General features: G+C 43.6%; 1 protein-coding gene across 1 annotated transcript in view; it reads left to right on the top strand.

The window, feature by feature from the left end:
• Positions 1-9,955: 9,955 nt before the first annotated feature.
• CUNH12orf40 (chromosome unknown C12orf40 homolog) overlaps positions 9,956-10,417 on the top strand; it is a 19,562-nt gene continuing 19,100 nt past the window's right edge. Inside the window, exon 1 of the mRNA XM_026076055.1 lies at positions 9,956-9,978. Coding sequence (XP_025931840.1) covers positions 9,956-9,978 — 23 coding nt within the window. The remainder of the gene's footprint in view (positions 9,979-10,417) is intronic.

The raw sequence follows: 10,417 nt of genomic DNA, 5'->3' as shown, positions 1-10,417 counted from the left end.
GGGGACGGGACGGGACGGGACGGGGGGGACATGTTGTGAAAAATAATACTTTGATTTCCCGGCCTCTCGTCAAAGGGGAGGCAAGCGCCGTGCTGGTGCTGCGTTATTCGGCAAATTCCCAGGGCAGCGGGACGGCAGTTCACAGCAAAGATGTAACTAAATTCACACGGAGGAATTGCACTGAGTCATGGTTGTCTTCCGTTTCCCCCTGTTCCTGCTTCTTTATTTCAAAGTCACCGGTTTGGTAAGAGTATAGTATTTACAGTTCCCCAGAGAAGATCGGAATATATAAAAAAAACTTTTTTCACACTTTAAAAATAAACTAATAATGTGCCACATCTGCTGGTATATGATAATGCATTCATTTTTTTCTTGCATGCAGTGGTGAGAATGTGGGAGTAAAAGCAGATTTGGAAAATGTGTCAGTAGGCACTCGCAGCCTTCCCAAGAAATGCAAAGTGAGGCCACTTACCTCACTGCGGCTCAGCGTATGCAGGGGAAAATTAAGTCACATTCTGTTACAAATCAGCCCCCCTTGGACACGGTGCAATGATGACATTCAGAAAGCTTTTTTTTTTTTTACTGCACAACTCAGATAAAATAAAACTTGGAAAATGTTAAAATCTGAAACAGAGCAGTATGGCTAACTTTGAGTTACTAAATAGGCCTGGTTTCACAAGCAATTAATTTGTCAGTAAAATTAAAAGATTTTTCAGGGCACAGCAATACACTGGCTAAGAAATTGCCTTGTGTAGGGTTTGTTATTTTTTAATCATGATTTCCAGTTAGAGATTTCACATTTGCTCTGGTTTTGTATATGTCATAGCATTCTCTTAGAGCTGTTTTGCCAAACCACAGTTATTTGTAATATTCCATTACTCTAGCATTTCCTTACCAAGGGGAAAGTTTACTGATCTCTTTCAGTTCTGCATATCTGCTGACCTTTGACTTTGCAAGATCCTGGAGGGCTGAAGCTTTTGGTGACTTGGTAACATGACTGTAAGTACAGACATACACAGCACAGGCAGATCTGTGGGAACATTGAAGTAAAACAGAAATCTTCTGACTGCACAGAAATCTTCTGACAGTATTTCAATCAGTAAAAGCAATGTATTTTCTTCCTTTGAAAACCCAGAGAAAAGCCAAAACTGCTGTTTTACTTGCACTCTTCCTTCTGCTCTTGCTGCCTTGTGATTTTTGCTTTGCCACAGTCCTACTCTGTAATCTATATACAAACTATTCTTTTTGTGGAACATGGCCTTAGTTGGTAGAATTTCTTTAGGGGTGAAGGCCAGCAGTTTTAGTACATCTAGTCATAATAAAATTGCTTAATATTACTGAAAAAATAACTACCAATGTTGCAGTAATTTTGGTACAGTGTTCAGGGCTGTGTTTTCTCCACAATTTCTACTAATTTATTTAAAAACTGATCAGTGCAATCAAATAAGTTGGAGTAACTGAATCTGTGGTAATAAGGGGAGTTTGATATTTTATTTTCCTCTTCTCTTGAGGAGAACCAGGTATTTTATTTTTTAATGCCAAATGGTTGCTTTTAATGGTACAGTTAGTTTCAAACACAGTAAAATAATTTGTTTGTACTTTCTGAATGTAGGAATCAATAACTGAGGAGGAAGAGTAAGAAGAGCTTACCCTATTTTTATAATGATTTAATTTTCTGTGGTATTTTTTCACTATTTTGGGCCAATATTCAAGCATACCATAGTTTTGCTCTCAACTACAAAAATAAATTCATTTCCTTCATTATCCAGACAGACCTTCTGTGATGACTGAAGTGATAGAATCACTATATAAAAATTACTTGTGCTTGGATACAGCCACTTTCTCTGTAGCATAAATGGAAACAATGAATATCAGGCTGACTAAGCTCCATGAATATCTGAACATATAGGAACTGGAATGTAATTATTGCAACATTGATTCCTCTTCTCTCTATTTTATGCCCATTGGCTCCCACCAATGAGGCTTCACTCTGCACAATTTTGTGACTGCTACAGAAATATTGGAATTGGAACATGGAGGATATATTAGCAAATATCAGTCAGCCTTACTACATGATCAAATTTTTTAGTACCTTTTTATTTAAATTTTGAAAAATTAAAATTTGCACACTTTGAAGCGAAAGGCCACTTACCACATATTTTATATGCTCTTGCCACAGGGTCTGATGGCTGCAACGCGAGTCTTTGCAGCAAACTGGAATGTCCTTGCAAACTGGTGTTATTTGCTGTGCCATAAAGAGATATGGAATTAAAAATAAACGTACATTCAAAACAGACATAAACTACACATTTTGTATTATCACTATTTGGGGTATTTAGCATTTAAATACACATGGTTCATGAATAAACTACATAGCCATTAACAAATGGATAAAGTATATGTGAAATATCTAAAATATGAATCTACACAATGCCCATTGTTTTCAATTTTGTACTAATATAGAACTGCAAATGGTTTCTAAAATACACCATATAGTGCACTGTTATATGGTGTGCTGAGAATTTCTGGATTTTTTCCTTTAATTTTGAGCTGTATGTTTACACACTAGTGTGGGAATAGTAGGCCTTGATTTGAGCCAAATTCAACAGATGATGATCATACAAGCCCTTACTTGGGTAAATACTTTACTCCTGAAGTACTTCCAAAGTTTCTATTGACTTTAATGTTATCACTTACATAAGTAGGGAAATAAGCTCGCAGAATTAGTTTGCAACATCAAGGCAAACCAATCACAAATTAAATCTTTTCATCAGAAAAGGGTGATATCTGATATTTGTTTTAAAATTTGTAGCGGCAGAAAATGACTGCTTACTATACTGTATTAGAAAAGCTATTGGCTGTAATCATATACCTCAGCAGAATATTCAGACACTGTAATATGTTCAGGATATAGAGATCTGAGACAGGCAAAAGTTTTCAAATTTAATGTGACACATGTGGAAGCTTGTTCAAGGAGTATTACTACATGTTAAGTACATTACTGCGAACTGACCTGATCCTACTGAGTTGGTTCCAGTTGTTTTGGTCCTAATAAGGCAGTATGTACCCAAACTAGAGACAGATGTGTTACGACAGCAAGAGGGAGGAGAGGAAAGGGGAAACATGAAGGTGCTGCTGTGTCATCTGCCTCCAGAGCGTAGGCACTACAGGATGTGGTGTGAATGGAGGCATTATTGCACCTGTAGCCACCTTTCCCTTGATCTGTCTTCAGGGGCATACCCCCTCGCTGTTGTAAATTTAAATCCTGCACGACTTGCAGATTTTGAGAATCTCTCCGTAAGGGATTCAGGTAATTTTGCTGACAGTACAATCGATAGCCTACTGATCACAAACAGTTCAGAGAGACAAGAACTACCTGATTTTAAACAGAATACAGCTCTAGAAAGAAGTGTAAACAAGCTGTTTTCCCTTTACAGATAGAGATGGAGAGGGAAAAGGCCAAGGATAGAGAAGGTCACTGTCAGCTGCCCCAATCACAGTGAAGTGCTGACTAATGATCTCAGATAATGAATTGCACTTTCACTGCTTAGACATTAACTTTCCTATCTGGATTTTTTAAAGATATTTCTATCATCAAATTTATTTCTTACTGCATACAGATAAATCAGCTGAGGACAATTCCAGAAAAACAGAATTATGGGAAGCATATGTATCTATTTTATGCCTACAGATGTCTCATATTTGTTTTTTTTTCATTTTTTGTTTTAAATCATTGAAAATGTGAGGCTTCTATTCTCAGATCAGCTGAAAAAATGCTAAGATTTCTAAATTAACCCTTTACTCAAGTGTATTGTAAACAGTTAAATATGCTCTGTGCCAAATGTAGTAGTACAGATATAAATGGCAAAATCATGTAACTTGTATCAATTAGCAATCATGATGTTGACACTGCCTACAGCAGAGCCAGTGTTCCCCTGTGCAAAGGTGCAGGCAAGAATAAGTCCACAAAAAGAATCTATCCCACTCATACACCCCAAAACTAGATCTCCTGGCATCCTTTTGTCATGCATCAAGAATTTGTTTGAGGGGGACACCACTGGTATAACAACAGAAAAGATCCTCTACAGCAATCTATTCATTAAATTTTACCCAAGAGACTTATAAATAGTAAGAATGACCAAACTGGTTCAGACTAATGCTCCGCCCAGCACAGTATTCTGTCTCTAACAACAGCTCTAGGCAGATGCCCACGGAAGAGTGAGAACTGTGATTACAAATGGTACTACCCCCTCAGCCCCCAACCTCGTACTCTCCCAACCTCTGGTCATTTTCAGCTGTAAGAATTTCCTGTGACCTTGATTTTTTTCCATGAGATATTCCACAACAGGTCTCTTTTCCAAATGCTTGTCTGGTCTCTCTTGAACTCATGTAAACTCTTATGCATATAATATCTTTTGGCAAGGAATTCCTCAGATCTACTATCCCCTACATGAAGAACCACTTCCTTTTGTTTGTTTTGACCCTGGCTCCCACAGACACCTTCAATGAGAGGCTTTGTCAACAGCCTTTATTAAACCCACCCTGACTACAGCAATTGCTCTTTTCTACACTCTTTTTGGACACTTTCAAAGAATTCCAAGAGCCCAATGAGGCAGCACTTCCCTTTGCAGAAGTCAGGCAGGCTCTTCACATGCTGGCCTGTATTACAGTTTCTATTATTTTTTCTGATACAGATGTAAGCTTTCTAGATCTGCCCAGAATCTTTTTTTTTTTCTTTTTTAATTGTGTCACATTTGGTACCCTCTAGTTTCTAGTACTAAGGAAGTTTTAAGTGTCCTGTTACACACTGCTGCAATTCAGAACTCTTCAGTGAATACTGTTGAGTCTTGGTGCTTGTTAGTGTTCATTCTGTCCTGATAAGCTCATTTTGTACCATGATCTCTTCTGTTGTTATTTCCACTTTGGACAGATCCTCTGCTGAATTCCCCAGAAAGGATTCCAGCAGAAAAATCTCCCCACTTTCTTCATCAGTGAATACTGATGAAAAAAAACTAATTAAGCTTTTATGTAACATCCATGTCTCCTCTGAGCACTCTTTTTATAACCTGGTCATCAATTGGCCCTTTGGACTTTACAGCAAGTTTTTGCTCGTGGTCAATGTGTAAGAAGAACGAATTAGTAGTTTGGTTTCTTTGTCTAGTTATTTCTCAAATTCTTTATGGCCCGTCTACATTCTTCTGTTTAATCCATCAAAGTTTTTTATATTTAATCTATCAAAGTTTATATTCCATTCTGTTATCTTCTTTTGAATGCAATATAGCTCTTTGCTATGGTTCAGACTGGTTCTTTGATTCAAGTCTTCAGCAGTCTCCTGGCCACCTGTATGGATGTAATTCTTTTATCTGCCTCTCCTAAATTTGTCTTGAACAAGCTTTACATTGTTCCCTTACTGGAGTTTAGCACAACTATAATGGATTCTTTGGTCTTTGTTGCTCCTGTAGGAAAGTTACTATTATAAAGTTAGGATTTCACTGTGACCAGATCTTGTACCTTGTTCAGTATCAAGCCAAGGGTTGCATTTTCTCTTGGGGAGGAAGAGGAGACCTCATACATGAACACAAAGAAGCCCACTGTCTGGTTTTTCTTTAGATGTTTGGCAGTTTAGTGTTCTGTGTTAAAATATATAAATCCTTGGGCTTTCTGCAATTTCTGGAATTCTTTAAACTAGGAAAGACCTGCAAACAAGGGCCTGGCAACACTGCTCAGAGCAGCATACACATCCTCAGCTATGGTGGTGACACACCACAGGACATGGACCAGATGGAGCTTCAGAAGGAGGACACAGCTCTGCAAGTCTTGGGCTGTAGGGAGTGCCTGGGGCCTCTTGCTGAGGATGGGGCTGATGGTCTTTTTACCTCTGGTAAAAAGGTTGAGAACCTCTGCCACCAAGTCAAGGAGCTGCGGGAGGAGGTCAGCAGACTGCACAGCATCACAGAGGATGAGAAAGAGATCGACCAGATCTTCTCTGAGTCTCTGCAGCTTCAGGAGCCTGATCCAACTGTAGCAGGGGGGCAGGCAGAGTCAGAGCCTATTGGGAAGTAGAAACTCCTATGATGGCAAAGACTGGAAGCCGGTGACATCTGGCACCAGGAGGAGGGCTCCTGCTCCATCTGAAGACCTGCAGCTTTGGAATAGGTTCACTCCCCATGTAGCTGACAAGAAGCTGGGAACACTCTCAAATGGAACATCTGTGCCAGCTGAGCCTCAGACACACAGGAGCACCTAGAAGAGCAGTGAGCGTTAGTAGTGGGAGACTCCCTGCTGCAAGGGGCGGAGGCCCCCATCTGCTGACCTAACCTGTCATCTAGGGAGGTTTGCTACTTGCTGGGGGCTCGCATTCAGGGTGTTGTAGAGAGGCTGCCAAGGCTTTTCCAGCCCTCAGAGTACTACCCCTGCTGCTCTTCCATGCAGGCAGCAATAATACTGGCAAGGAAGAGCTGGAAAGTATCAAGTGTGACTACATGGTGCTGGGGGTAATGGTCAGGGGCATGGGGGCCCAAGTGGCATTCTCCTCAACCCTGCAAATAAAGGGGAAGGGCCTGAGGAGGATGGAACAGATCCTGTGGGTCAACAATTCATTGCACAGCTGGTTTCAACAACAGTGTTTCATTTTCTGCAACCATGGGACCCTCTTCAAGGACTGACAGCTGCTTGGTAGAAATGGGATCCACCTGACAAAATGGAGCAAAAGTATCTTTGCCAACAAGCTGGCCAACCTGGTAAGAAGGGCTTTAAACTAGGAATGATGGGGGATGGAGAAAATTACCAAGAACAAGTAAAGAACTGGTGGATGGGGTTGGCAACCAAAGGGTCTGGGGTGATGCAAACAGAAGGGACGTCTTAATCAACAAACCAGGGCTGAAGTGAAATCGCCCCAAGCATATACATGTAAATAAGGAAGCGCCTACAGCACCATATTATGGGGAAATCACTTATGTCCTTTCTAGGAAGACAACATGCTGGGGTGCCTCTCTGTAGTGGTGCGTGAACAGTAATGCATGCAGCAGCATGGGAAGCAAACAGGAGGAATTAGAAGTTTGTGTGCAGTTACAGGGCTATGATCTCATTGGGATCATGGAAGCATGGTGAGACAGATCACATAACTGGAATTCTGCAATGGATGGATGCAGGCTTTTTAGGAAGGGCAGGCCAGGAGGATGAGGAGGGGGAGTTGCCCTTTATATGAGAGAGCAGCAGGAATGCAGGGAGCTCTGCCTGGGGACAGGTGAGGGGCCAGCTGAGAGCTTATGGGTCAGGTTTAGCAGGAAGACCAGCATGGGTGACATTGCAGTGGGTGTCTGCTATAGAACACCTGATCAGGAAGAAGTTGACAAGGTCTTCTTCAGACAATTGGAAGAAGCTTCATGTTCTCAGGCCCTGGTCCTCATGGGGGACTTTAACCACCCTGAGATCTCTGCTGGAGGGACAACACAACAGGGAACATGCAATCCAGGAGGTTTCTGGAGTGCATTGATGACAACTTCCTCACAGAGGCGATCAAGAAGCTGAGGAGGAGAGGTGCTCTGCTGGACCTCATACTTGCAAACAAGGAAGAACTGGCCAGAGTTGTGAAAGCTGGGGACAGCCTTGGCTGCAGCCACCACGAGATAGTGGAGTTCAGGATCCTGCAAGGAGGGAGCAGGGCAAAAATCAGGCCTCCAGGAATCCCAGGCTCCTGAGACCGGAGGGAAGTCTGGAAAAAGGAAGACTTGCTCTTGGTGGAGCAGGTTTGGGTTGTGGAAAATGCTTAAACAAACTGGAGATATATAAGTCCATGAGTCCTGACAGGATGCACCCATGAGTGTTGAGGGAACTGGCTGATGTCATTGCAAGGCCACTCTCTATGATCATGGCAATCAGGAGAGGTTCCTGAGGACTGGACAACAGCAAATGTCACCCCGTCTTTAAGAAGGGAAAGGAGGAACTGCGAAACTGTAGGCCAGTCAGCCTCACCTTGATCCCTGGGAAAGTAACTAATCCTGGATATTATTTCCAGACCTATGAGGGACAGAAAGGTGATCAGGAGAAGTCAGCTTGGATTTACAAAGTGGAAATCAGGTTTAACCAACCTGGCAGCATCTGTCACACAAGGAGAGGCTGAGAGAGCTGGGATTGTTTAGCCTGGAGAAGAGAAGGCTCAGGTGACTCTTATCAATGTGTATAAATACCTGACAGGAGGGTGTAAAGAATATGGAGCCAAACTTTTCTCAGTTGTGCCCAGAAACAGAATGAGAGGCAATGGGCACAAACTGAAACATAGGAAATTCCATCTGAGCATAAGAAAACATTTCTTCACTTCACACAGTGCAGCCTGCTCTAGCTGACCCTGCTTGAGCAGGGGGGTTGGACGCGATGATCTCCAGAGGTCCCTGCCAGCTCCAGCCTATTATGTGATTCTGTAATGCCCTTAGAGTAAATTTAAAAAAAGGCCATCTGCCTTTTAAAGGTGAATGGGGGGAAGGGCTTTTAATCAAATGAATTGAAAAAGAGATCTGTCTTTCAAGAGGGACTGCTTTTTAAAAGGATAACTTTGTTTTAAAACAAGATTTTGTCTTCTGTTTTAAACCTCTTCAGATACTATCGGGCCTTTGCAATATCACAGCAATCTTTTAAGAAGAAATCTTTTAGGGCTAAAACACCAACTGAAAGCACAAGAGCAGTGTTTCTTTGTTTCCCCATAAGCTGTGAAAGCTCTCAAGGAGGGGGGGCGAGCAGAGAAGCAGTGACTGGGAGAACACTATGCGATTCTGTAAACAAAGAAGTTTAAGCACTGGGGTTGCCAAACAAAAGCTTTCACTTGGAACCAACCAATTTTTTTTCAGTCATGGGTTCCTAGCACTAGATAATTAGTTCAATATTTAGGCACATAAATAAGTGTGGACTGACATTTAGAAGTACCAGAAACAACATCCCTGGATATAACATTCAAAACTGTTGCAGGTACTCTGCATCTTTTATATAGGTATCTATAGATGGATTTAGTTACCTAATGCTAGATATGAAAATCAAACATTTTGGTCAAATATCAAAGTTAAAAATGTGTTAAATTATCACAAAAAAAATCTGTAATGCTGTAAAAGTTTTAAGCCCAACTGTGAGAATCCCCAGGGTTTCTTTTTTATTACACATTCATCTGCTTAGCAATCCCTTCCTTTGTTATAATCATCAGCAGACTAGGACACTTGCTGGGAAGTAATGTTACAGTGGAAGGTTTCATTAAGAAACATGAGAACCATTTGCAATTAGTTCTAAGAAATGATTTGAAAATTCATCCTCTCTCTCTTTCTCTCTCACTCACTCCAGTAAATACAGTATTTTACGCAAGCAGTGTCATTTCACCCTTGGGAGAGACTCTCCTGCTTAGGGAAAGCAAGGAACTCAGCCCTTCTGGATGCAATAATGTTGCAGAATGGCTATTAAAAAAGTTACAGAAAGGGAAATCTTCAAATTTTCAGATCTTCAAATTTTTTTTCTTCCTATCAATACTTCAGTTCCTGACACACTGAGGAAGTCTCTTTGTTCCGTATTTGCTTCACTTTAGTTGCTTCACAGAGAAGCAAATGGCACTGGTTTCTGGTGGGAGCCAGGAGGGAAACGGCAGCGGTAGAGGAAGGACGGCGGCACCCCGAGCACCCCTTCCTCCTCTGCATCTTTCGCTGCCTCCCCATGCTGCCTGTCCCATGCCACCCTCTGCCCCCCACGCCGGTGCTGGGCAGCCCAGGAGAGGGGAGCAGCTGCCTCGCGCTCCCTGGAGAAGGAGCCGGCAGCAGGGCCCTGCGGGGGCTGCACGCCTGGGGGGGGCTGCGCACCTGGGGGGCTGCGCACCTGGGGGGCTGCGCACCTGGGGGGCTGCACGCTGCCCCCAGGGCCATCGCTGCCCTGTTCCAGCCCAGCACCGCACAGGGCTGCCCTCCCTTGCGCCACCACGGTGGACATGAACTGGGTCGGGGGCAGCCGGTGAGTGAGGCTCTTGGGGGGCTGCTGGAAATGGCGCCAGACTGAGCGCTGAAGCTCTGCATGACAGCCCCGGTGTCCCCTCGTAGGCCGGGCAGGGCCGTGGTGCACGTGACAGCCCCGGTGTCCCCTCGTGGGCCGGGCAGGGCTGTGGTGCACGTGACAGCCCCGGTGTCCCCTCGCAGGCCGGGCAGGACCACGGTGTGCGTGACAGCCCCAGTGTCCCCTCGCAGAGCAGGCCACGGTGCACGTGACAGCCCTGGTGTCCCCTCGTGGACCAGGCAGGGCCGTGGTGCACGTGACAGCCCCAGTGTCCCCTCACAGGCCGGGCAGGACCACGGTGTGCATGACAGCCCCAGTGTCCCCTCGCAGAGCAGGCCACGGTGCGCGTGACAGCCCTGGTGTCCCCTCGTGGGCCGGGCAGGGCCGCGGTGCATGTGAC

This window comes from Apteryx rowi, unplaced genomic scaffold, assembly GCF_003343035.1.
Source record: "Apteryx rowi isolate R43461 unplaced genomic scaffold, aptRow1 scaffold_423, whole genome shotgun sequence".
NCBI classification, from domain to species: Eukaryota; Metazoa; Chordata; class Aves; order Apterygiformes; family Apterygidae; genus Apteryx; species Apteryx rowi.
This window is presented reverse-complemented; position numbering and strand designations above follow the sequence as displayed.